This window comes from Sciurus vulgaris (assembly GCF_902686455.1).
Source record: "Sciurus vulgaris genome assembly, chromosome: 13".
Classification (NCBI taxonomy): domain Eukaryota; kingdom Metazoa; phylum Chordata; class Mammalia; order Rodentia; family Sciuridae; genus Sciurus; species Sciurus vulgaris.
In genome coordinates, this window is record NC_136474.1 from 25,677,133 (window position 1) to 25,703,861 (window position 26,729).

The 26,729-nt window shown below is 52.1% G+C and overlaps 1 protein-coding gene across 2 annotated transcripts; it reads left to right on the forward strand.

Annotated features, from left to right (window-relative positions):
- Positions 1-351: 351 nt before the first annotated feature.
- On the forward strand, positions 352-22,090 carry SUSD3 (sushi domain containing 3). Of its 2 annotated transcripts, XM_079108956.1 has the most exons (6): positions 352-468; positions 10,966-11,117; positions 13,306-13,494; positions 15,055-15,202; positions 15,700-15,852; positions 20,697-22,090. In XM_079108956.1, the coding sequence occupies exons 2-6, from the start codon at positions 11,072-11,074 to the stop codon at positions 20,887-20,889; spliced, it is 729 nt and encodes a 242-aa protein (XP_078965082.1). In that variant the 5' UTR covers positions 352-468; positions 10,966-11,071; the 3' UTR covers positions 20,890-22,090. The 2 variants fall into 2 exon arrangements, with proteins under 2 accessions (XP_078965082.1, XP_078965081.1); XM_079108955.1 differs by lacking the exon at positions 10,966-11,117 and having other exon boundaries at positions 354-468.
- Positions 22,091-26,729: the final 4,639 nt, after the last annotated feature.

The following is a 26,729-nucleotide window of genomic DNA, read 5'->3' on the forward strand; positions in this document are numbered from 1 at the left end:
GCAAAACCCTACACAAAAAATAAACATGAAAAACTATGCTAGGAGAGATGGGAAGAACCGGGCAGGAGGGGCCAGGTGAGGGTCGAAAGGCGAAGGGCGGGGCTGAAGCCCTGGAGCGATACTTTTCAGGGCCCGCTTTGGCGGGTCTGGATATAGGTTCCCCCTGGTTGTCCCAACCCTGAGCCCCGCCCCACCCCGGCCCCGCCCTTACATCGGGTTCCAGTCCCCGCCCCACCCCAAAAGTAGGTGTGGCCTGATTGGTGCAAGGTACCGCGCCCTTGGAGGGCGTGTCTGGGGCGGGGACTTCGCCCCGCCCCTCGAGGACCCGCCCTCCTTCAGACTCCGCCCCCACACCGGCGGGCCCAGCCGGCAGCAGTGGAACGCTCAGGATGCCCGCGACCCTCAGCAGCAGGGCGAGGCGACGGGGCCGGGCGGGGAGCGCTACGTCCGCCCCGGGGAACCGCACAGGTGAGGCTTGGGTCCGCAGGGTCCCGAGGTGGGGCTCTGTGCCCTTTTCACAGACGGGGAAGCCGAGGGGCGAGGGACGGGCTGCGGGGCTGCACAGCTGGGGTTGTGCGCTGCGAGGGGCGCGTGAGTCGCACAGCCGACGGCCTCCCGGAGGACCGACCTTCCCGACCTTCCGCTGGCCCTGCGGGAGCCCCAACGGGTCCAAAACCTTGCGGTGAGTGGTTAGAAAACAGCTGCTGCTCCGGTCGGCGCATGTGGTAGTCCCTCGGTGGCTCCAGACGCCTGCGGAAATTCGAACTGGCCTCACCTGACGGGCGCGCAGTGCTGGGGGCGGAAAGGACTAGCCCCGGAGCCCTCTCTGCGCCGGGGCCTGTTATCTTCGGGGTCCCTTGGAAGGCCACCCCAGCTTTTACCAATGGGGAAACTGAGGCTGCGAGAGAGAAGAGGCCATGCAGCAGCGGGGTCTGGGGTTGGCCGAGGCCCAGAGACCCAGAGGTCTCAGGAAGGAGGGAAGCTGACTTATTTTAAAATGTATCACTTGAAGAATGTGCTAAAGGAGTTTCACCTTCCGCGCACAAGGCACTGGGTTCCAATGCGATCTTTGCTCCATGAATGCTTCTAAAGTCTGACCCTTTCAGAAGCATAACCAAACCGGAACCCTGTTGTATCTGATCTTCCAAAACCTTACTTAAATGGTCACTGCCCACCAGGGCAGCACCTGAGGGTTTTGGGCTATTCAGGCTGGGACTGGGTTTAGCCACTTTGTAAAGGAGGAAGCTGAGGTTTGGAGTTGGGGGTGGGATCTGGTTCCTACTGTGCATTGAAGGTGAGACTTGCTCCTGGCCCTGATGGGTTTGGTTTAAATCCCCATAGTCCCTAAGTTGATACTGGGATCACAGATGCTTTGCTCCTGTATTTAAGGAGTCAGCCATGGACCTGGTACTGCCTGGGCACTCACAGTAGTGAACCTTTTCTGGGCATAGCAGCTTGGGGGAGTAGGAATCTAGGGCAAGGCGAGGTGGAGGAACTTACCCAAGGTCAACTCAAGGCAAGGGAGTGGCTGGAGGATCTGATACTGTTGCACACAAAAAGCTGTTTGCTAGGAAAATCAGTGTGTGTGGGGGGGGTCTCAGAGTCCATCTCATTTGGTCTGGTCCCAGCAAGCTGCCATTGCAGCTTGGTCATCTTTAAGTCACCTGTGGATCCCAAACTCTGTGTGCACTCCTGGACATGAGTCCCCTGTAGAGTTTGGGGTCTCTCTGACCCGGGTCTCTCTATACCCGAGTTTCCCCATGTTCCGAGTGGTGAGGACAGTATACCTGTCCCCAGGCTGTGAACAGGCTAGGTGGAATCAGGTCCTGGGTCTCCTTGTCCTCTTGGGGGTAAAGCCATCATCTGCACTCTACGCCCTGCTGCCATGCAGCCTCAGCCTCTGGTGCTGTGAAATGGGCTGCGAAGTGAAGGGATGGGACTTGGGGTGTCTTGGAGATAACCCACGGTGGATAGGATATCCAGAGTGGATATCCTAGAGTGGATAGGAAAGAGCAGAGTAGTCCGGATGACTTGGATCCTGAGGGTCCATGGTCTTCCCCTGGGAGGGTAGACTGGCTCAGAGGAGGGTTTATGTTTGTTGAGTGGCCAGCACCTGGCCCTGCTCCCAGGGCAACTCCTGCACTCCCTGATCTGGGAGGTTGTCCAGGAACACAGGGTTCCAGTGGCTGAAGGCAACCCCCAGGCACTCCTGGAAGGGACTTTGAAAGGTCTGGAAAGGGAGGCATCAGGAGGTCCAGTGGACAGATGAAGGTATGCTCCAGGTAGTCCTCCTGGCTTTCCCCTGTAGCCACAGAGCTGGGCTGTGCCCATTTTATAGAGGAGAAACAGAGGCCCAGTGGGAACCATTATGAATTAAAGTGAGGCTTACCTACCCCTGAGACCTGGCTCTGGCCTCCTGCTAGGGGTGCGGCAGAGCTGCTGGGTAAGAGGCATAGCTCCCTGAAGCCTCAGCCTCTACCCCAAGGGATTTTTTTTTTTGGGGGGGGGGGGGGTACATCTTTTCTCAGTTGGATTCATCCTAGGTTTGTTCTGGAAGAGACTACACATTCTGCAGTGTGAGAGGTCCAGCCTGGGAGACCCAAGGCTTCAGGGGCTCTAAAGCCTGTGCCCCTGCCTCTATGGGGACATGGGCTCAGAGAGGGCAGGTGACATGCCTGAGGACACACAGCTAGAGTTGTGGACCTCTCACACTCAGTGTTGGAAACACAAGCTATCCCTGTTGCTGGGGCTTTGGGGGTTCCTTAGAGCACATGTGTTTGTACAAGTTGCCCCTCTGAGCTCTCTGAGAAATCCCTCCTGAGAATTCTCATTTTGCATTTGGAGAAACTGTGTCCCAGAGCAAAGTCACACAAGGTCTCACTGGCGGGGGGACCCAAGCCCTGCTGTTAAGTCCCAGGAAGGCACGGTCCAGTGGCCACCTCTCCCCCCCACCTTGCACCCTCACTGCCTCTGCCAGCATAAAAGAGAGCTTATTAAAAAGGTCAGAGTGTGGGGGCCTGTGAGCTCCAGGAAGGAGGACAGAGGAGCTGGCCCATGGTCCAAGGTTCCAGATAAAAAATTAACAATGAGGATCTCTCCCCATGCTTGGCCAGTCTCTGGTGGCTGGGAGGACCAGGGCCCCACCCAGGTCAGGCACTGTGTCCCTTAGCTGCAGCCTATGGGCTGGGCAGAGGTGTGAGGTGGGGCTCAGGGTCCTTGTGGGCCAGGAGGCAGCCCTACAGTGTCCTTGTCTTCACCTCCTTCCTCCCAGCCGTGAGAGGGCCAGGCTGGGCCTTATGTGTTCTTGTCTTTCTGTTTGCCTTAAACTCACTCTTCTTCCTGTTTTATCCTCTCCTTGAAGATTTGCTTCCACATAGTGAAAAAAAGGGGTCTTGAGGGTGCCTGAGTAAAACCGCACTGGAGGGGACCCGAGGGGGAGACCCGAGGCCTGGACACAGCAAAGGACGGGAGACGCAGTGGGCAGTGGGGGCCTGTAGGGGTGGCAGAAAGATGTCTGCCTCTAGGGTGGCTCTATGCCTCTGGTGGGCGGGTGCCTTCTCTTGAGCACGGGGTGTCTTCAAGGTCAGCTGGGGAGGGAGCATCCCTGCAAGGGCCAGGTTCTGGACATCAGGGGCATTTGGGCATTTTAAGTGAGGACAGGTGGGATTTGACCTTAGGCACCAAGCATAGGGAGGGCTGCAGGGACTCAGGGAGTGGTGGCTCTGGGCCTGCAGGACATGGGGACTGGTGGCTGTGGGTCTGCAGGCTGGGTCAGGGGACCTCGGAGCTGGTCTCTTGTTTGGTGGCTAGGAACATGGTTGTCAGAGCCTGTATGCCAGGCCTTGGTGACTTCTCAGAACCTCCCTTGGAGGGGCACGGGCTTCATCGACCATAGCCCTGGCACCATGCTGCCCACCCACCCCATCCTTTTTGCCCATGTCCTAAGGAAAGGGCCACCCTGAGGGGCCCAAAGTCTAGGCTCCCGATGTTCTGCTGATGCTGGCTCCAGAAGACTTGGACAGGTCTGTGGGCCTCTGTTTCCTCACCTAGAAAATGTGCTCAGCCCAGAGGAAGAGTAGGCTGCCTTCCCAGGCCCAGGGATGGGTGCCAGAGACCCTGATGGGTCTAAGTGATGGGGATCCCTGGGCACCATGGACTTGGAGGAAGGAGACCTGAGTGCCGTGAGATCGGTGCCCTGGGTCCCAGCATGTCCCGAGGTGCTTGGAGTGTGATTTAAGTCCCAGCACCCTGGGCAGTGATCTTGTGGGCCAGCCCCTGCCTACACAGTGCAGTGCTTCCTGAGTCACTAGAGGGCAGGTCGTGCGTTTTGCAGATGGGGAAACCTGAGGGAGGTGAGGAATCCATGCCCAAGTCATGCTGCCCCAAAGTGACCAGGTCAGGATCAGACCCCAGGAGCCCACTGCGGTCAGGAGAGGAGGCTGGTGGGTCAGAGGGGGCATTCCCAACTGGGACCTCTCTCCCTGTGGCCTCCAGCAAGTGACTCTGCCTCCCTGCTCCTGGCTTGGTAGATGGGTTCAAGGGGGCCTCCGGGCCTCCCTTCATGGGCAGAAGCCCCCCTAAGACACACAGGAGGCCGGGCAGGGCCATCCATGAATGAGGCTCATCCCTGCTTCCTACCACTGTTATTTCCACCAAATGCTTCTGTTTTATTTTTAAGGGATGAACCATTCCAACAATATGGCGGGGAACTGGGGTGGTCTGCCTTGTGAGACCCGCCCTCTGGTTTGGCTGACTGGAAATGCAGGGTCTGATGTCACATTCAGGACCCTGATTGCATTTAAAGCCCCCTTCCCATTCTGAACCTCCTGGAGGCTGCCTCCCTGACCCTTGCTGGGTACCAACCCTCTCTGCCCGCTGTGCACTTGAGGCCAGTGTGCGTCCAGCTTGGGCTCAGGCTTGGGCTCAGGCTCCAAATTGTTCTGTGCTTTTATTGAAGTCTTTAATTTGACCATACATCCTAGGGTTCTTATTGGGTTCTTACAAGGTTGCTAGTGCTGGCTGGTCCCCTTTCTTTGGTTGTGGGTGGTGACTTTACCTTTTAACCCTCGAGTTTGTGAGGCTCAGTGACAGGGGCGGATGTTCTGTCTTTCAAGATGTATGGCCTCTGAGTTGTGGGTGGCTTACACTGTGAGATGTGCCACAGGACAAGCACCTCCCCACAGCGGAACCCAGTGGCAGAGCACAGGATGTGGCTGTTGACAGAAGCAGCGAGCCCAGATGGGACATCTTGGTGCCCCCCCCTTTGTCCCCACTGCATTGTCCACACTGCTCTTTCTAAGACGCACTTAGGGGAAGTTGATGGTGTTGGTTTCCTTGCTGGGGCCACAGTCATCTCGTCTGGTCCGTGCCCCACCTTGTCTGGTGCGGCATTTGCATGTGGAGACACAGACCCAGGCAGGAAGTAACCAGGGTCCCCCGGCTGATAAGGCCTGACCCATCTTCAACCTCTTGCTCCAAAGCTGGGCCTGGCCACTTGGTTGCCCGGGAGGCCTTGTCCATCACATTCCTCTTGTATGGCAGAAATTTCTGTTTCCGGACCTTTGGCAGTGGATTGTGTGTCTGGCCCTGGGGTGGGGAGTGGGACAGTCACCCTCACCCACCAGAGCCCTTGTGGTCAAGAGGGGGCTGTGCTAGGAGTTAGTTCCATGGTGGCAGGGCTGCTGGAGATGTCCCTCACATTTTTATTACTTACAAGCATACAGCAGAGGAGGAAGCGCCATGGACCCTTCACCCTGCTGAGTTCCTGCTCTGTCTCATATCCCTCCATCCCGCCCTTCCTTTGTCCACCCCTCCAGGTCTTGTTTTTCCTGCAGGGCCTTGTGCATACTAGCTCACTGAACTATATCCCCATGCATGTTATTTTTTATTTCTATTTTTCAGTACTGGGGATTGAACTCAGGGGCACCCGACCACTGAGCCACATCCCCAGCCGTTTTTTGTACTTTTTTTTTTTTCTTAGAGACAGGGTCTTACTGAGTTGCCTAGGGCCTTGCTAATTTGCTGAGGCTGATTTTGAACTTGAGATCCTCCTGCCTCAGCCTCCTGAGCTACTGAGATCACAGGCATGCGCCACCTCGCCCAGCTGTGTGTTATTTTTCGATGAGTTTGAGTCCAGCCATCATCCTGTCATTGGGCAGACAGCCATGAGCGCTTCCACCCTCGCTGATTTCCCCTCCCCGCGTACCCGCCTTGGTGTGCCCACTCCCAAGCCTCTGGGGAGAATGGGTCTCCCTCCTCTCCCAGAACCAGCCACAGAAGAATGCGGAAGTTGCAGCTCTAAATTGAGGACTGGGAAGTGTTGACTGCCTGGTGTCCTGGGGGAGGGCCACATGACTGCTGCATGCCTGCTGTGGCTCCAGAATCCTGCATCCACCTCCCTGGCTGGCAGGATAGCACATCTCTAGATCACAGGGCTCTGAAAAAGTGGAGGGCCTCTCCTCCATAGGAGCACCCATCACCACTCTGTCTGACGTCGGACTTCCTTCTGACATTCCTGCACTGGTGCCTCTGGATACCAGGCTGGGAGTTCAGGAAGAGCCCAGACAGAGGCAAGAGTTTGGATCCAAGGGCCACTGAGGGTCAGCCGGTGGTTACAGGAAATTGCCCAGGACAGGGGTTTAGAGCTGTACCTGGCCCAGAGGGTACTCAGTGTCACTCTGATGTCCCCTCCTGCAGAGCAACTCCTGCCTTCCCTGCCTTGCACACCTGCCAAAAAGTTGTGCACTCCTCTCCCACCAGAAATTCAGGAGGCCAAGGCAGGAGGATCCCAAGTTCAAAGCCAGCTTCAGCAACTTAGTGAGGCCCTAAGCAATTTAGCAAGACCCTGTCTCAAATTTTTTAAAAATATAAGGATGTGCTCAATGGCTGAGCACCCCTAGATTCAATCCCCAGTATCAAAACAGAAACAAAAAATACCCAGCAACAACAACAAAACCTCCTCAGCCTTGAGGACTTTTTTTTTTTTTTTTTTTTTTTAAATGATGCTGGGAATTGAACCCAGGGCCTTGTGCATGATAGGCAAGCACTCAACCAGCTGAGCTATCTCCCCAGCCCACCTTGTGGACTTTTTAATCCTGAACAAGGTAAAAAGCAAACAGGTCTTGAATGTGCATAAATATTATCTTTTCAGCACTGGGGATGGAACCTAGGGCCTTCCACATTGCTAGCTAGGCAAGTGCTCTACCACTGAGCTACAGTCCCAACCCTTGCATAAATACTCTTTAATTGGCATAAATAGTTTCCTCTTGATTTTAATAGCTTTATTGAGCTGTTCATATACCATATAATCCACCCATTTAAAACTCAGTGGCTTTTAGATGTACAACCAGCTCAGTCAATTTTAGACTCTTTTCATTATACTCAGAAAAGCCCTCCTTCTGGGCCTTTCATGTAAGTGGGACTCATACAATATGTGGCCTTCTGCATCTCACTTCTTTTACTTGTCATGTCTTCAGTGTTCAACTGTGTCGTAGCATGTACCCGTGCTTGCTTCTTTTGTGATTGAGGGGTATTCCCTTGTATAGGCAGACCATATTTGGTTTATCCTTTTTTTTTTTTTTTTTTTTTGGGTGCTGGGGATCGAACCCAGAGCCTTGTGCTTACAAGGCAAGCACTCTACCGACTGAGCTATCTCCCCAGCCCCGGTTTATCCATTTTTTAAGTGACACATTTGGGCATTTCGACTTTGTGGCCGTATTAATAGTGCTGCTATGAGCATTTGCATACAAGTTTTTGTGTGGACATGTGTTTTCGTTTCTCTCGGGTGTTTACCTTGGAGTAGAATTACTGGATTATATGGTAATCCTGCGTGTAACATCAAGAAACCACGAGACCATATATAGTGTTTGCCTTGGTGGATGTAAAGTGGTATGCCCTTGTGGTTTTGACTTAACATTTCCCTGAAGGCTGATGTTGAGAATTGTTTCATGTGCTTATTTTATGGTGGTCTTTTCTTTAAGGAAATATCTGTTCAGATCCTTTGCTCATTTTAAAACTTTGTCTTTTATAATTGAGATGTAATAATTCTTTATATACTCTAGACGTGTCTTATCAGGTATATGATTTGCAGATGATTTTCTCCCAATCAGGAGGTTGTCTCTTCACTTCATTGTGTTCTTTGAAGAACACCATTTTTAATTTTGATGAAGTCCAGTTTTTTTTTTCCTCGAATCATTTATTTTTGGTGTCATATCTAAGAACCATGGCCTAAAGTTACAAAAATTTACCCTGTTTTCTTTAAGAGTTTTATATCTTATATTTAGGTCTTTGATTCATTCTAAGTTAATTTTTAGCATTGGTGGAGGTAGGGGTCCTACTTCACTCTTTTGCATGTGAATATCGTTTTCCAATCTCCAATTGTTGAAAAACTATTCTTTTCCCACTGAGTTATCTTGGTACCCTTGGCAAAATCAAATGACTGTAAATAGGAGGGTTTTTTCCTGAACCCTCAATTCTGCCATACTGCTCTGTGTGTCTATCCTTATTCTAGTACCACACTCTTTTAATTACTGTAGCTTCATAGTAAGTTTTGAAATTGAGAAGTGGGTCCTTCAACTTTGTTCTTTTTCAAGATTGTTTTGGCTAGTGTAGGGTTTTTTTTTTTTTTTTTTTTTAACATTTCCATATGAATATTCAGACCAGCTTGTCAATTTCCACAAAGATGGCAGCTGAATTCTGATAGGGGTTGTGTTGAGTCTGTAGTTTTGAGGGCATTACCATCTTAATAATGATCAGTCTTCTGATCCATGAACATGGGATGTTTTTCCATTTATTTAGGTTTTCTTTAATGTCTTTCAACGACGTCTTGTAGTTTTCAGAGTACAACTTTTCTGCTGCTTTTGTTAAATTTACTCCTACATAATTGTTTCTGTGGCTTTTGTAAATGAAATTGTTTTCTTTCATTTTCAGTTTGCTCATTGCTACTTTATAGAAACACAACTGATTTTTTCTGTGTTGACCTTGTATCCTGCAATGTTGCAGAACTTGTTAGTTTTAGTATTTTTTAGGGGATTTCTGAAGATTTTCTGCACACAAAATCATGTCAGCTACTGGTGATCTTTCTGACCTGGTTGCCTTTATTTATTTCCTTTTTTATCTAGTTGATCTGTTTTCTGTTTTTTTGAACCATTTGCTTCTCTTTTCTAATTTGCTTCTGTTGTTGTTATTGTTGTTATTTTGTCATTGTCTTGTCAATATGTGTGTTGTTTATCAAGAAAAGATACCCTCTTTTACATGTATGTTGCCTATCTACCTCCCACTTCTTGCTGTGCTATTGAGTTGGCTATCATAAACCCTGGTCCAACTCCCACCCCTCCATCAGTGGGTGTTGGGCTTCAGCCTGCCTGAGTCTTAGTTTTCTAGTTTTTAATAATGATTTCTTCCCTGCTACCCTGTTGGGAGTGTTATGAGTGTTGCTTGAGGCCAGGAACGTGGGATGCTTTTTGAACAGAGTTTTCTGTGCAGACATGTGTTGTTGATATGTAATGCTGATAGTGAGCAGAGAACCATCAGATTGGTCCTGCCAGACTGGAAGCTCAGCCTTCTCTAGATGCTGAAGGGACAGACAAGATGGCGGCTCCCAGTGGATGAACAGCCAAGTACTGCAGTTGACTCCTTGCTGAACTAGTGACTAACTGTGTGGCCTCAGTGTCGTTGAGTCTTGGTGTCTAGGGCTATCAGATTAGATGGCATACCTTATTTCCAAAGATCCCCATGGCTCCTAGGGACCTTCCAAATGCCTCGGCATTTCACTTCATTGTTCCTTAAACCAGCCTGAGGCAGGCAAGCAGCTGTGCTGCCTAGGAGACCCAGGAGGCTTCCTTGTCCAGGCCCCCACTTCTGTGGCCATAAGGAACTCAGAGCCCCACAGTCTAAGTCCATATGCTCATGTCCACAGCCATCAAAGCACTCAGCAGGAGGCCTTGCCCAGAGTATAATCTGGGTGTTAGTTTTACTTTATTATTACTGTCTTCTCAGAGATCTGCATGGGCCAGGCAAAGTCCCAGATACTAAATAGGGCACTGGGATGAACTATTCCTGAAATTTTGTTCAGGTTTTACCACAAAGATGGTGGCTTAACTCCAGCCAGAGTTTATTTCTCTCTCTTGTTAGGATTTGAGAGGTTGATCCTCCCTTCCATGCATCCGCCATCTTTGCTCCCCAGCCTGGAAGTGGCCATGGCCACCCATACTCACATCCCATTGGCCAGACAGTCACATGGGTGCTCACGGCTGCTGTAGGGCAGGCTGGGAAGTGTAGTTTTCTATGGCAGCCTTGTCCCCAGCTGCAACTGTGGGATGAGGAGAAGGGATGCTGGTAGGCAGCCACAGCCAGGGATGGAAATGGGGCTTGAGGCTGCCCAGATGGAGCTGGAGTGGGGTTCCTCACTCAGTATACTAGGTCCCAATTCTGTCCTGGCCCAGTGTCCTTGGGATGTCATTCAGCCTTGCTGTGCTTATAAGGAGAAATTACAGGGCTATCATACAAAACGACATTCATTAGGCACCCAGTTTTGTGCTGATCCTGAGTCAACTCTTCCCCCATGCCCCTGTCACACTGCTCTGGGTGGAAGCAGCATGGCTTCACCACACAGGTCACCTTGCCCCTCCCGAGGGCTGCCCCAGGCTCTACTCTCCCCCTTGTTGCCTCAGATTGTTGAGCGACCAGCGAGGGTTCTAGGTGGGACATAGACCCTGGACAGGGGGCTTTGGGCTCTGCTGGGGAGAACATTGATGTGGCCTGGCCAACCATAGTCAAGCGCTGTTCTGCACAGTCACTGCCACCGTGACGGACTGATGGAGCCCGGGCCTCCACTGCTTCCCAGACAGCAGAATGTAGGCCTGGGCTTGCTCTGCTGAAGACCCGGTAGTACCCTGGGCCCTAAGAAGGGCATTGCTGAGGCGAGGGGTTTAGACTTCTCTGAGCCTGGGTTTCCCCTCTGTACAGGCTGGTAAGTTCAGACACAGTGTGAGAAATAGGGAGCTGTGTCCCACAAGGGGAGAACCTACCTGGGAAAACAGCCAGCCCTAGGAGATGCTTCAGCCTACTGCAGATGAACTGGGCATACATTTTGAAATTAGAGCCCACAGAGTTTGAAGGTGAGTTGGTTGTGGATGAGAAAAGAAGTCTAAATAGACACTAAAGTTTGGGGCCCAAGAATTTGAAAGATGAAGAGCTTCTAATGAAAAATATTGTTCGAATCGGGAAGGCCATGTGAGGAGGGAGGGTCAGGCACTTGGCTGGATCATGTCAGGCTTAGTGGGCAGTGGAATATGTGTGCCCAGCCCCAGAGGGCATAGGGCACAGGATAGGAGAAGGTCACAGCAGGTCAGCATGGAAAGGTTCCACCAGCCTCCATCCCTGGCCTCCATCTCCATTGCCCCACATCTGGATGTGTGTCCTTGTCTGCATGAAATGAGGCCAGCAGGCACAAAGACGCTCAGGTGGCCGTTAGCACAGGCTACCTCTTTAGTCAGTGCTCAGAAATGCAGGAAATAGCAGAAGGAAGAGCCTCTTGCCCTTGGGCACCTGCTTGGGACATCCTTAGCAGTTTCATTGAGCATTCCCAAGCATGGAGAAGACGCTCGTGCCCATCAGCAGGGAACAGAGAAATGGGGTCCGTCCCTGCAGCGAGTACTTCACTGCTGTAAGAGGGACCCGCTGCTGGTCCATGCGGAAGTGATGACTCAGGTAGGTGCTTTGTGCAGGCAAAAAGAAACTGACAAAAGGGTGCGGGCTGTGTGTGTACGTGCATGAAGTTGTACTGGGGCCCCTGCGTGGTTCTGAGTCCACCGTGTGCCCTGCAAGCTGTTGACCTCAGGAAGTAACATAACCCCCCACCCCCATTCTTGGTTTTCACATGGGAATAAGGATGGTCATTCCTGTCGATGGGATAGTACAAGAGTGTGCAGCACACAAAGTCCCTTTCGAGTACCAACTTTTGTCATTGTTACTATTTTGTAAAAATCTGGGGACTTGGCTCTTGCTGTGTTGCCCAGGCTGGCCTTGAACTCCTGGGCTCAAGCAATCCTCCTGCCTCAGCCTCCCACGTAGCTGGGACTGGGCACTCAACTCTGTTCCCGGCTTCCTGCATCCTTATGTATCATTGCAAACCTGTCATAGCGTTTTGTTGTCTATATATTGTAGGATTGGCTATTTGTACCTTGATTTGTAAATCAGTGCCTAGTGGTGGAGACATAATTTCTAACTTTTCACTGTTTTTCGTAGCTCGGAGAGGAGCATCCTGCTACAGTCTTGGCAGAAAGTTCTTCAAGCCTTTGGCTAAGTTCTCAATGCGTGCACAGCATAGACCCTTGACACATTTATACCAGACCCCGATCTGGGAGGAGTCATTTCCCAGTCCTTGCTGATGTACATGTGATTGGTTTTCCTTTTACTTATTTATTTTTATGTTTATTTGGTTTTACGGAGCTGGGAATGGCCTGGCACAGCCTGGCAAGCGCTCCACCGCTGAGCCACATCTCCAGCCCTGTTGCTTTTACTCTTGCTGCTTGCTGAGGCAGAGACTGGTTCTCATTTGAACGAGCATCTCTTCGATCGCTATGTGCGTGAGCATGTTTTCGCGCCTGTTGGTCATTTGTTTCTCATGTCAATTGCTGTTCACACATTAGTTCATTTAAAAAGAAAATTGTGTGTTCAGCTCTTATTGACGTACGATTCTAACAAATTAAGGATATTGACCTTTGTCCTGTTTTCCAAATATCGTTTCCTAATTTTTCATGCGTTGATGTTTGTTTTTCAATTATTAGGGAGTCAAGCTTTTGCCTTTTGCTTTTCATGGAGTCAAACTTATTGATCTGTTGACTTTTTTTTTTTTTGGTAGTAGGTATTAAACCCAAGGGTGGTTTACCACTGAGCTACATCCTAGCCCTTTTTTTGTTCTTCCACAGAGGGTTTTGCTAAGTTGCTGAGGCTGGCCTCAAACCTGCAACCCTCCTGTCTTAGCCTCCCAAGTTGCTGGCATTACAGATGTGCACCACTGTGCCCAGCTTCCTCTGTTTTCTTGATGTCTGCCTTTGGAGCTATGCTTATACCCGTGTGTTTGCCCGATTGTCTACTGCTTGTTTCTGTGTTAAGAGATGAGCCTCAGAATGCAGACTGTTCTTAATGTAGGGTCCAGTTCTACTTGTCCCTGAACTGGATGGCCCATGTGATTCTCCCAGCATCCTGCAACCTGGAGGCTCCTCCCCACTCCCCAGTGGGCGGTCCCTCCCTGTGCCTACCCTGCGTGCTGCCCTTGCGCCTCACAACCATCTCTCTCCCCAGGCACCTGTGCTCGGCTGCAGCTGCCTCCAAAGGGCACCTTTCAAGTCCTTCATGGCGATGGCACTTCTGTGGGGACTGTGCTCGTTTTCCACTGCCCCTCTGGCCACCAGATGGTGGGCTCTGGCCTCCTCACCTGCGCCTGGAAGGGGAGTATCGCTGACTGGTCTTCAGGGACCCCCACGTGCAAATGTAAGACCTCCGGCTCCTGGGCCACCCGCCTCAGCTGCGGGGGACACCATAGCCTGTCACATGGCCCCCATCACGTGGCTCTGGGCTGGTCAGGGCTTGGGTCCTGATCCCCATCTGGTGTGCCTCTGGGCAGCATCCTGGAGGCCCTGGCAGCTCGCCAGCGTGGACTCCAGTCCTGGCTGCTGGCTTCAGGTCCGGCTCTGCCACTGCTGTGGCCCCCGGCCACCAGGGGGCCACTTGTGCTGTCTGAGTGGGCGCTTGGCCATGTGCTGAGCAGGAAGCAGCGATCATTCATTCTGGCACACCCTGAGGGGATGCTCCATATGCCAGGAATTCTGGGTACCGAGAACCCAGCACCAGGGAGGACCCGGCCCCAGGGCACCCAGTCTTGGGAAGGGTTGTTTGTTGGTGATCTGGTTATCGCTGTCGAACAGGGTGTTGACAGTCCATGAGGCAGCGCCGTGGAATGCCCTGCACGCGCTTCCAGATGGGAGCCCTGAATGCTCTGTGAGTGGCAGAAGCTGGGTATGTGTGCTGCAGGACTTCTCAGGGCCTTTCCACTGTCCTGTGGCCGAAACTAAGAAGCAGGGAGTCATCGGATTAGGCTCCAAGAGGCAGAAAACCCAAAATAACAGGGTTAACTGAGGAGGTGCTGCTGCCTCGGGGACGGGGGGCCAGGCTTGGAGCAGGCTTACCGCTGTGGGACCTGGGACCCTGCCCTTCTGTGGCTGTGTGTCGTGGCCCCAGCACTGTGGCCCAGTGTCACAGTTATTATCCCAGGCAGGGGCTTTGGGGGGTGAGGGGGTTCCTAGCAGCAAAGGGTGCTCCCCAGTGTTTCAGAGAAGAGTGATGGGGGTTGTCCCGGTCACTGTCCTTGTCCACTGTTGGCCAAAACATGGTCATGTCACCACTCTGTGGAGCCTTCACTCTGGATGGGCAGTGTCCAGCTGGAGAGTAGGGGAATGGAGCTCGGCATGAGCCATGTCTGCTGCCAGGGGAGGGTACAGCTCAGGGTCTGGGACCGCTTTCCCCATAACATCCCTTAGAATCTCATGTAACTCGTTCTTGGTGCTTAGTTGAGGTCACACAACTCACATGCGTGGATGCCCTTTGACCCCACCGATGGGCATTTTTCTTGTTTTTGCCCTTTCCTGGAAAGTGACTTGAGAAGGCCCCGGAAGGGTTTTGCTTTGTGAGAACTTAGGAGTAGACAGGACAGATCCTCACAGAGGCTGTGTCCACCATCATCTGTTCCACAAGCCACCCTTCTAGGAGTAAGGGGTCACTGCTCCCTGCCAGAGCTTTTCCAGTTGGCTGTATTGCAAACTCCTACACACCCTGCAAAACCCTGCCCAAATATTCCTTCTTGGGGAAAGTCTTCCCTGATGCCACCCCCAATAGTTTGCCCAGACCTTTGCCTCAGCCATCAGTGCTTCACTGCCTCCCCAGGAACAGGGCTCACCCAGGGCCAGTCAGGCTCTGCCCCCGTCTGGCACCCCATCCTGGGCCTTGCGGGTCTGGGAGAGCCACAGCAGGAGCTGGTGGTTGTCTCCCCTCCAGCTGTGCCACCACACGAGGCCTTCGGCTTCAAGGTGGCAGTCATCGCCTCCATCGTGAGCTGTGCCATCATCCTACTCATGTCTGTGGCCTTCCTCACCTGCTGCCTCCTCAAGTGCGTGAAGAAGAGTGAGCAGCGGCGCTCCAACAGGTACGCGGTCCTCCAGGCATGGCCTGAGCCCTGTGCCCTGCCCTGGCCTGGCGCCTGCCATGGGCCCTCACTCCTCCCGCGGCACCTGCCCCACAGGCTGTCGGGCAACCATGGCCCACGGGCGGGCGTGGCCCTCGGGAGGCCGTCTCCTTTCTCCCCACAGTAATGCTTTTCTTATTGTTTGTATTTTTCTTTATTGTGGGTAAAACACAACATGAAATTCATTTAGCTGTCGTTAAGTGTGCGGCTCAGTGATGCTAATTGCATTCGTGGTGCTATGCAGCCATCAGCACCGAGCATTGCTAGAACTTTCTACCACCTGCTCTTGGCACAGACCACTCTCACCCTCTACTACTCCTCGTTGCTTCTGAGCGGCAGTGGTGGAGTTTAGTGGTGGCGTCCCCTGTCTGGCTGTCAGAGCTTTGTCAAGCTGCACCGAGGTGCACATGGGGACGGGTGGCTGCTTGGAACTATCTTACCTGAACTGTCTCCTCCAGGACGGCCCAACTGTGGCACCAGCTGAGAGGAGAGGACCTGGAGACAGTGCAGGCCGCGTACCTCGGCCTCAAGGTCCACAACCAGAACAACAGCAGCAGCAGCAAACCCAGGAGCCAGCCCAGCCAGGCGCAGGACAACCGCAGCTTCACCACGTGGGTGGCCTGGGCCCACAGGCGTGGGGCGGGCAGGGGGTGCAGGCCCCTGGGAGCCTCTCCTGAGCCCAGCACTGTCAGGTCCCGGGGCCTCGCCTCCCAACCCTCAAAAAGAGGCTGGGGTCCTTCTAGTACTCGGTACCAGCCACGACCTGCTGTGGTGACAACTACCCCCTGCACTCACTTATCTTAAGAATTCCGACCTCCAGGATTACAGAAGCTCTGGGGACCCATGTCCCCTCCCTGGCCCAGCAAGGTGCAGAGCCGATCCTCTCTCCGCCTTCCCTCCCTCTTTCTCTCTCAGTACACGCACTCTGTTTTCTCTGAACCAATCCATGGACGTTCCCTTCCTGACTCGAGTGCTGACCCTGGGGTCTCACAGTTAGAAAGCACCCACATGTTGCTGTCAGCATCCGGGCACCCGTCCTGCGCTCTAGGATCACATGCAGCACTTGGCCACCAGCTCTCTGGGCTTCTTAAACTGGGACAGGCTTTTAGTCCTTGGCGTCTTGGCCTTCTGAGGGCTGCAGGTCGGGGGGTCTTGAGACCACCCTTCTGCACCCCTCTGGTGTCTCTACACCACGCTGCTGTTTGCATTTGTGGCCTGGATGTTACATGAGCAGACAGGGTCAGGCTGCCCTTGTGGGAAGTGAGACTAGGGTCTCTTGACTAAGAGGAGTCCCGCAGATCAGGGTATGACAAAGGAGCCGTGGCCCGTGGGCTCCAGGGTGACCCTTCTGCCACGGCAGAAAGGTGCCTTTGTTGAGTGTGATTCTGCTGTATCTCCAGGAGGAGCAACCATGAGATCTATTTTATTTAATCTTTATTTTGTTTTGTTGCTCTGATATCACTACGAACTCATAGATATTCTTTTCTAGAACTGTCGTCAAGAGAAAAGTATCACAAATACACAAAAGTAGGGAGACTGGTGTCCCGGATCTCCGTCCCACCTTCCATCTTCTGGGGTTGCCATCTGTCCCTCCCCTTCCCCACCAGTGTCCTGTGGGCTCCGCTGTCCTTTGATGGAGGAGCCTGTGGGCTGCACTGTGTTCTTCTGATACATGCCTGTCCTTCTCTGAGCACCTCCTGCTGGCACCAGGTGTTGGGCTTCCCTAGTGCCCTCCGTGCCTGGCTTGGTGCTGCTCTTTGTCCCACCTGTCTCCCGAGCAGCAAGTGCTTGCTCCAGTCCTGTGGACCCATGTAGGATGATGACTGCTCTGTGCCTCAGCTGCCTGGCCTGTCGAGGATCAGGTAGTGCCCAGGTCCTGGCACTGTTAAGATGACCAGGGTCCATGTGTGTGCCCCTGTCCTTGCCCCGGGCTGAGAGTGCAGAAAGTACTTGTCATTACTTGCCCTTCTTGTGCAGAGGAAGAAGCCAAGGCACTGGGGTGGGGACCAGTGTGGTCCTGTGTGACGTGCAGTCACCGAGCCTGCCAGTGCCCACAGGGAAGTGATCCATTTTCCTGCCTCCTTTCCTCAGGCCTCAGGGTCACTGTGAGTCGGAAACTGTACGTGCCTTTTCCATTTAAGGACACATTCCTCTTTACCCTGGTGGTCTGAGGCCTTCGGAATCCCATTGTTATCAACAGTCTTAATAGTTTTAGACAGGTTCTCCCTGTGTTGCCTAGGCTGACCTGGAACTCCTAAGTTCAAGGGATTCTCTTGCCTCAGACTCCTGAGCAGACTACAGGTGTGTACCACCACACCTGGCTAGAAACCTTGTTCTTTTTTTTTTTCTTTCTGGTACGGGGGGTGGGGGGGGCACTTAACTATGGAGCCACATCCCTAGCCCCTTTTATTTTTTAGGTTTTTTTTTTTTTTTTTTTTTTTTTTTGCAGTGCTGGGGATTGAACCCAGGGCCTCATGCTTGCAAGGCAAGAATTCTACCAACTGAGCTATATCCCCAGCCCTTATTTTTTATTTTGAGAGAGGGTCTTGCTTGCTGAGTTGCTCGGGGGTCTCACTTAGTTGCCAAGGCTGGCCTTGAACTTGCGATCCTCCTGCCCCAGCTTTCCAAATTACTGAGATTATAGGCATGCATCTCTGTGCCTGGCTCGGAGTCTCCTTCTGAATAGCTGTCCGTTAGGCCAAATGCTCCAACGTCTGTCAGACCCTCTCCTACTGAACAGTCAGAGTGGGGTAGATCTCTTTGTGCTTAGAGCTGTTTTTCTTTTTGTTGCTGTTGTTTTTGTTTTTAATTTTCTATTTCATGGTTCTGGGGCTTACTCATGTTGGTGAGCACTCTTTATTGAGCTACACCCACCCTAAGCCTGTTTTTTGGTTTTTTGAGCTGGGGTCTCACTACGTTGCCCAGGCGGGCCTTAAACTCCTGGGCTCAAATGACCCTCCACATCAGCCTGGCAGGTAGGTGGGACTACGGGCATGTGCCATCACACCTGGCAGTTTCTTTGAGACAACATATTCAGGGTGATCCTAGGAGTCAATTATTTAGGCCAGAGTCTGAATATTTTTATTACCAAATTTTTCTCTGAGAGCTCTGAAGAAGCTCATTCAGCCATATTTTATATGAGAACCCACATCCTCATTGAAAACTAATGATATATTTACTGCTTGCTTAGCTTGTATAAATTTTACAGGTCATTTTTATTGGCCTTTCTTTGCTTAGTCTTGAGGGTGAATATTTTCCCAAACCCTCCTTCCAGGGGCGTTGCTGATGTCACTCCTTCTCGGTTTCTCTGCATGACGAGGAGGTCCGTGTCATGGGAGAGCGCTTGACCTGCCAGCTGGCCACAAGGATTTTACAGGCTCTGCTCCTTCTTCCTATTGGTTTGGTTGGACCGTTTTGACTAATGTGTGTGTGTGTGTGTGTGTGTGTGTGGTGCTGGGGATGAACCCAGGGCCTGGCACAAACCCCTCCCCACTGAGCCTCGTCCCCAGCTCTTTGTACAGAACCTCACTACCTTGCCTGGCTGTCCTTGAATTTTTTCTTTCTTTCTTTTTTCACATTCTAATTCTTTAATTATTTCTTATTGGTGTGCTATAATTGTACGTAACAGCAGGACTCATTGGGACGTATCTGCACGTGCACATCACATAACTGAGTCAGCTGGCCTTGACCCCTGGTCCTCCTGCCTCTTCCTCCTGAGTCCTGGGGTCACAGGTGAGCGCGGCTGCGCCTGGCTGTGTTCTTCCTCCTGTCTTCAGGTGGCCGAGGCTGGTTCCACACTTCTTTGCTGCCTCCACCCTGTGGCACTGCTCCCACTTCAGAGCTGTGACCAGACTGTCCTGTGTCCTAATCAGGAAAGTGGGGAGAGCTGCTGCTGTTGGGACGACATGGTGCCCTGGTGAGGCAGCTGTGCTTCCGTGGTGAACGCAGGAGGCCTAGGGGCTCCCAGGGGTGCTGCGGGGACCATGTCTGCCCTGTCCCTGCCCCACAGACACTAGCTCTTAGGCCTTGGGGTCAGACAGGTACCCTCATCCAAGGGTGGTCACAGAGCTGTGTAGGGAACTATGTCCCTCCCCAAGGAGTGGGAGACTCCTGGATCTGGGGGGCTGCCCTGAGGGGGTCATGACAGGCTAGAGGAGGCTGGCTTGGGGGCCACTTTGACAGCTGGCTCTAGGCAGTGTAGCTTAAGAGACAGGAAGTAGGAGATAAAGCAGAGAGCAGGTTGTCTGGGGGCACTTGGGGCAGAGCCCCTCCCCTGAGCTGTCCCACACATGGCACCCTGAGCACTCATTGAGCCAGGCTCAATGGGGACTCAGAAGGCAGCTTCTGCCCAAGGCTACACAGCATGATGGGGACAGAGTCCCCAAACCCCTGTCTCTGGCTCCTGGTTCCCAGACAGGGTGGTCTGGATCTGAGGCCATCACCCCTCAGCCAAGGCTGGGCTTGCCCCTGGCCCTGGCTTTATGTCGTAAATATTGCCCAGCATCAACAACGTGCCTGACTCTGTGCTAAGCACTCCAGATATTAGCTCTTAAACTTAGGTGTGGGCACCACTTTTACAGATGAAGAACCAGACAGGTTAAGAAACTTGAGCAGAATCTCACACAGCTAGTGTGCAGGAAGCTTGTTTGACTTCAGGCTGCCCATCCAAAGTCTGCATCCTTACTCACGGAGCTGTCTCCTCTCTACTAATTAACTAATCGATTCATTCATGTATTCACTGAACCACTGCATTATTTATTCTATTACTTTCCAGAATTTTCTTGAGCATGAGATGTGGGTGGGAATGGTGATCTTGGAAGGCTTCCAGGAGGTGGTGAGGCCTAAAGTGAGCATACTGGAGGAGCCTGCCTCAGGAGTCGAGAGGGGGCAGCAGGCGAAGGGATGGGGCAGCCTGGCAGCCTCCAGGGAGCAAGGACAGCATGTGTGGAGGCCAGAGATGGGGGGGCAGCTCTGATCAGCCCAAGGGCATCTCAGCTTGTGTTGGGGTTGGGGAGCTGCAAGGGCACTGAGGGTGTGGAAGGTGAGTGATCCAGCTCCAGGTCACTAAAGAGGACAGGCCTGGAAGGAAAGGAGGTGTCCTCTGGATGTGCCTGGTCCCCTGTCTCCAGGTCCTGGCCAGGCAGCCAGACTCCCAGCAGTTTATGCACACTCTGAATAAGCCTCAGAAGGCCCCTTCTCACCCCTTAGGAAGATGACCAGGACCCACCCTGGCCACGTGGGTGAGGGACCTGAGGCCTGTCCAGTAGGTCCAGTAAGGAAGACAGAGCAACTTCCACACGCCCCAGGGAACAGGTAGCTCTGGCGGAGGAAGCAGTGTTCTCCAGCCTTGGGGGCAATGGTCTGTCCCAAAGACCACAGGACCAGGACCAGGCCTGGATACTTGGATGTAGCTAAACCTCATCCACTCTCCAGCTCATGCCTACTCTCCCCACAGAGACCTCAGCGAAGGCATCAGGCAACTGGCTGGCGTGACCCCCAGTGTGGACAAGGATCCCGGGCCCAGCAGCCCCTCCTGCTCATCCTGCACCCGTGTGGTTGTCCACACAGTGAACCCAGGGAAGGTTCTGCTTTCCTCAGGGCCAGCCTCAAGAATGCCCACACGATCCACGATGTACCTCCCAGGGTGACGTCACCAGCCCGGCACCTGCAACTCCACGTGTCCAGCTGGGGATCTGCCAGTGGAAGCCGCCTCCAGGTGTAGAGACCCCTCAGGGGTCAAGCTGACAGCAGAAGCTGGGGCCCCTCGCAGGCTAGGGGGCCTAGTGAGGAGCCCTGGGCCCCAAAGGAGCCCAGCTGTGGTGATTTTATAGTAATGGCGCACTTGAAACAGCGGCTGAGGTTAATGTAGTACCATAGCCTCCCTCTAACCAGGGTCCTTTAAAGAGACTGAGAGGTATTTTAAACAAATCTAGTTTTGCATAGTAGAATAAGAAAAGAGCAATAAACTTTTCAGCAACTATAGATGACCACCTTGGCATCTTCCTGGGCAGGATGTGCTGTTTCCAAGCACGGAGGGGCCTGTATCCCTTATCTATGTAAAGCATAAGTGTGGGAAATAATTCTATAACTAAAAAGGAAAAAAAAGTGTATACCACGGTCCCAGTTGTCCATCCCTACATAACCACAAACGGTGGCCTGAAGCTACAATTGTTCCCTTCAGTGCTCTGGGCCTGCCAAAGCTCGGTCCCTCCTATGGCAGCTGGGTCCCTTGCAGATCTGGGGTTGCTGCTAGAAGTCAGCAGGGACCTCGTGGAGTGTTGGCCAGCAAGTCTACCCCGTCCCGGTCACCCATTGTCGCTGCCTCACATCACAGTGGCTGCTTTCCAAGGTGGGAGTCATCGCGAGCATTAGAGAGGCTGTTTCACCTGTAGGCCTTGGAAGTCCTTCTGTGGCTTCTGCTGTGTCCTGTTCATCAGGAATCATGGTGGCCCCATAGGCCAGGATGGGGTGTTAGATTTCACAGCTAGCCAAGTGGGAAAGAAACGAGGGACACACTTTAAGACCATCATAGGAGCCTGGCACAGTGGCACATGCCTGTAATCCCAGTGACTCGGGAAGCCGAGGTAGGAGGATCACAAGTTCAAGGCTGCCCTGGGAAACTTAGCAAGACCCTGTCTCAAAGTTTAAAAGGTTGGCGGTATAGCTCAGTGTATAGCACCACTGGGTTCAATCACCAGTACAAACTTAGAAAAAGGAGCTCAGCATGGGTAGCCACACTGGTAGTGGCAGCTGAGATAAACCCTGGGTTTGATCCCTAGCACTGAAAAAAAAAAAATCATCACAAAACTTTAAGTCAGTTACTTACCAAGACAATTTGATAGAAGAGGATCCTAGCTCCTGCTCTCAGAGGGGACAGTTTGAACAGCTCAGCTGTGTGTGGGTACGTACGGCCAAGGCACTCCTGGCGTTAGATGTTTGCTGCTGCTGCACCTCTTATTTGTTTGGGTTTAAGGTGAACTTGGGAACTGGGCATGGTGGTGTGTGCCTGTAATCCTGGTGATTGACAAGGTTGATGCAGGAGGATTCCAAGTTCAAAGCTAGCCTCAGCAACCTTAGTGAGGCCCTGAGTAACCTAAGAGAGACCCCTCAAAATAAAAAAGGGCTGGTTAAGCACTGCTGGGTTCAATTCCCAGCATCAAAACAAAAGGTGAACTTGGGACTCATTTGAAAGCTCCAGGCCCCATCCTCTCTTTGCCTCTGAGCCCCATATTTATCTTGGGTCAATTAAAAATATATGCAGTCTTCAAAAATTTGGAGTGTGACCTGTCTCTGGCCATTGAAGAAAGTTGACTCTCCTGCTTCCAACCCGGAGGCTCAGCAGGCACACGGGAGCCACGGGGAAGCAGAAGAGGAGCTGGAGGTCTGCACTCCAGCTGCTCCCTGCCTGCTGATGGCTTTCCAACTGGGACTGAGGTGGGGGACGTGCCTGCACACCCTGTGTGGGGTATCCGGTAGGACACTCAAGGGGAAAGCTCAGACAGGAGTACAAAGGTGGCCTCTGCTGTGGATCTGTATGCAGGGGTCAGAAACCACGAAGCTCCTGGGTCTTCAGCAGCTCTGGCCAGGGATTGCCATGGGCAACCAAAGGCTCCAGACTCCTCATGCCAAGTTCCAGCCTCACCAACTCCTCTGGGTAAGGTGGGAACCAAGATGGCAGAGGCTGTAGACCCCGGCCACATGGAGCAGGCTGGGGACAAAGAGGCCTGCCCTGAAGGTGTTCCAGTGGATGACCCTGACCACAGCAGCTCTCAGTAGCCAGGAGTTACAGAAATGAGTGTTCAGATTCCCATGAAGGGGCTGCAGAAGGTGAAAGGCAAGAGCAGTGGAAGTAAGGAGGGGCCTAGTAGGGCAGAGCAGCTGTCCAGGGGAGCTGTGGCTCATGGGCCACCCCCAAGCCTGCAGCATGGCCTGGGGGTTGCAGCCGGACCAGAGATACTAGCGATACCCCAACAGTAGAATAGCAGAGAGCTGTTCTCCCTCAGGGTTGTTGGAGCTGTGGGGCTCTCCCTCTAGGGATAAGCAAAGGGGGACTAGCCCCCAACTCCCACCCTCCAAATAGAACCCCTAGATGTCCAATTCCTGGGAGGAGAAGGGACCACTTACCACCATGGTGTTTTTGTGGGTTCTTGGACACACCCACTTTGCTTTCCACAAAGGTCTGAACAGCATCCTGTCTGGTGGCCACGGTTGTCCTTCCCCATTTACCTACTGGTTATTTTAGTCAGCTGTTTCACTGCTGGGCTCAAAAGCCCTGATAAGAACAATTTTAAGGAGGAAAAGGTTATTTGGGGGCTCATGGTTTCAGAGGTCAGTCCAGAGATGGCCTGTTCCACTCCTTTGGGCCTGTGGTGAGGCAGAGGAAAGCAGCCGGGACACAGCACCAGAAAGCCGAGAGAGAGCTCTGATCACCAAGAAGAACTGTACCCCAAAGGCACACTTCGCAATGACCAGCTCTTCCATCCACACCCTACCTGCCCACAGTTACCACCCAGTTAATCTCTAGTAGTGGATTAATGTACTGATTAGGTTAAATCTCTCATAACCCAGTCATTTCACCTCTAAACTCGCATCTTATCACACATGAGCTTTTGGGGGACACCTCATATCTAAACCATAACCTTAGTTCAAGAAATCAGTAATTTAAAAAAATTGTTTTTAGTTGTAGATGGACACAATATTTTTATTTGTTTATTTATTTATAGGTGATGCTGAGGATCGAACCCAGTGCCTCACATGTGTGAGGCAAGTGCTCTACCACTGAGCTACAACCCCAGCCCAAGAAATCAGTAATTTTTATTATTTATATCTGTCATCTGGGAGGTTATGTGGCTGAAACAAGTACCTTCCTAAATCTCAGGGTCTCAAACCACTAAGTTTATTTCCTGCTCATAGTATGTGTCCAGCTGATGGGCAAGGACTGCTCAGTAGAGTGTCCAGAGCTCCTGGCTGGTAAAGCATCCCCCATTCCAATTCAAGTGTCCAAAATGTTTGTGACAGAGGAAGGGGATGTTGGAGGGGCTTGCACCAGCCACAAAATGCTCTAGCCTGAAAGGAAGTCAGTCATGAGTTTTGCTCGCATCACCTCAACCAACTGACCCCAAGCCACTCAGGCACCAGGAGGTCATTCTCCAGGGGTATCAGGTGGCCATGAGCAACATCAGGACTACTGTCATCCTCCTCTTTGTGGCTTCAAGTCCCCTGAGGCCTGACTCAGCTGTCTTAGATTTGGAGTTGGTGAGAGTGCAAAGCCAAGTTAGCAAAGAAACGTGAGTCCCCCTGGAATGGCATCAAATAACCAGGTGGCTGCATTAACAGAACTGGGCACAGAGGAGACATCACTACTCAGCAGACTCTCCCCAGTGGGGGCCCATGGGGGACGCTGGCTACCTGTTTCATTTTCCTGTTGGCAGCCCCCATGCTGGTTCTTTCTGCTTCTTTGCTGGACTCAGCGAGATGGTTCTTGCTTGTGCTTGCTTCTCACATGCCACTGCATTTGGGCAGTGGCAGAGGGTGGAATCTTCCAGAAGCATCTTCTAGTATGTCTGGTGCGACCTTAACTGAGGCTCTCAGTTGAAACGTCATGTGACCTGAGCTCCCCTCCAGCATGGCAGCTGGGCTTCAAGAGGAAGCATCCCAGGGGACAGGAAGTGGGTGTGGCAGTTCCTTCAGGCCCCGGCCCTGGCAATGCTCCGCTGGTGAGCGATCACTAGCCTCAGTCTCAACAGGGCCAGAGGACCCCTGAATCTTTCTTCCTCGCCTGCTGCAGGCCCAAATCCAGGGCTCTTCACTTTCTTCCAGCCACACATTCGATCCCTCAGCAAGTCCTTTGGCTTAACCTCAAAACTCGCCCCATCTACGCCCCCTAACTCACTCCACACTTTCTACCAGCCCAAGCCTGGACCATTAAAGTGGCCTCCTGGTCTCCAGGCCTCCAGTCAAGCCCCTCAGAGATTATTTCCACACCTCTGCTTTATCATTGTTGTTTTACTGTAGTCATTTTTAAATATACGGTTCAGTGACATCAAGTACATTCACACTGTTATATGACCCCAATCTATCTCTAGACCTTTTCATCTTCCCAAACTGAAACACTGTCCCCATTAAGCTTTTTTTCTTTTTGAGATGGAGGTCTTCCTATATTGCTCCGGCTGGCCTCAAACTCATGAGCTCAAGTGATCCTCCTGCCTCAGCCTCCCAAGTACTGAGGACTACAGGCATGTACCACCACACCTGGCTCTCCTTCCTTTCTAAGGCTCAATAATATTCCACTGTATGGATGGATCACATGTTGTTTATCCATTCATTCACTGATGGACATCTGAACAGTTTCCACCTTTAGGTTATTGCAATTAATATATATTATGTATATATTATAAATATATGTCATATACATTATAACATAAATATCTATTATATATAGCTGGAATTCAAGCTCAGGGTCTCTTGTGATGATATAGTCAGATGTCAGCCAGGGATGGTCTCATCTGAGGGCTTCACTGGGAGGGAGGATCCACTTCCAAGATGATTGACTCACTCACAGAAGTTGGCTGGGGGCCCCAGTTTTCTCTCCAGGGCTGGTTGAGCATCCTAATAATATGGCTGCTTGTTCCCTCAGAATAAGCTATCCAAAGTCACAAGGCTAATGCCTCAATACCTCTAAGACCCAGCCTTAGAAGTTACATACCAAGACCTATGCCCCACTTCACTGGTCACATCAGCCTGGTTCACTGTAGGAGGAGACCACACAATGATGTCATCACTGGGGTCATCTTGGAGGCAGGTGGACCCACCAGGCACCATTTTCCTAAGTGTCCTTCATGGCACTTTTTAGCATGATAATTTGTGTCCTCTGTCCACAGGGGAAACTCTGTGGAGCCAGACTTCCTCTGGCTGCCTGTGATCTAACTCAGGGTTGGGCACTTGTTTAGGAGACATTTGTTAAATGCATGAATAAATAAATGAGTGGATGGCTGGTGTCCCCTGGTGATGTGTGGGTGTGGGAGAAGAATGTTCTTGCTTTTCCTCAGTGTTCAGGTCCCTCACCACCTGCGTTACCTTTTTGCATGGTCATGGTCAGCTCTAGCCAAGCAGGCCTTGGGCAGTCCATGGGGCCATGTCCCCATGTCCCTGGCCTGGGAACACAATAACTTCAGCTTCAGACCCTCAAGAAGGCCACCCTGGCCTCATCACCCTGTATTACAGTGTCTGTCCTTGCCTTCCTGTCCCTCACCCCAGTTGTCAACAGGGTTATTCATGTGCATTCATTAAGTGTCTACTGCATGCTTATCCTGTGGAGTGGATGCTGTAGCATGATGGCCAGTAGGGAAACCCTTTATCAGGCAGTGATGACACTCTGAAGAACGGCAACTTGATGACACTGGGCGGAGCCCAAGAGAGGGAGTACTTCAGGTGAGGCACTAGGAAGAACGTCAGGGTAGAGGGCACAACGCATGGAACAGTTTATAAA

What these genes read in the sequence shown, in the direction of transcription:
- SUSD3 (XM_079108955.1), top strand. Translation starts at nt 390, where the DNA reads ATGCCCGCGACCCTCAGCAGCAGGGCGAGGCGACGGGGCCGGGCGGGG. An exon ending in AGGGACCCCCACGTGCAAAT is followed by an intron (nt 13,495 to 15,054) that starts GTAAGACCTCCG and finishes TCTCCCCTCCAG; the next exon opens with CTGTGCCACCACACGAGGCC. An exon ending in GACAACCGCAGCTTCACCAC is followed by an intron (nt 15,853 to 20,696) that starts GTGGGTGGCCTG and finishes CTCTCCCCACAG; the next exon opens with AGACCTCAGCGAAGGCATCA.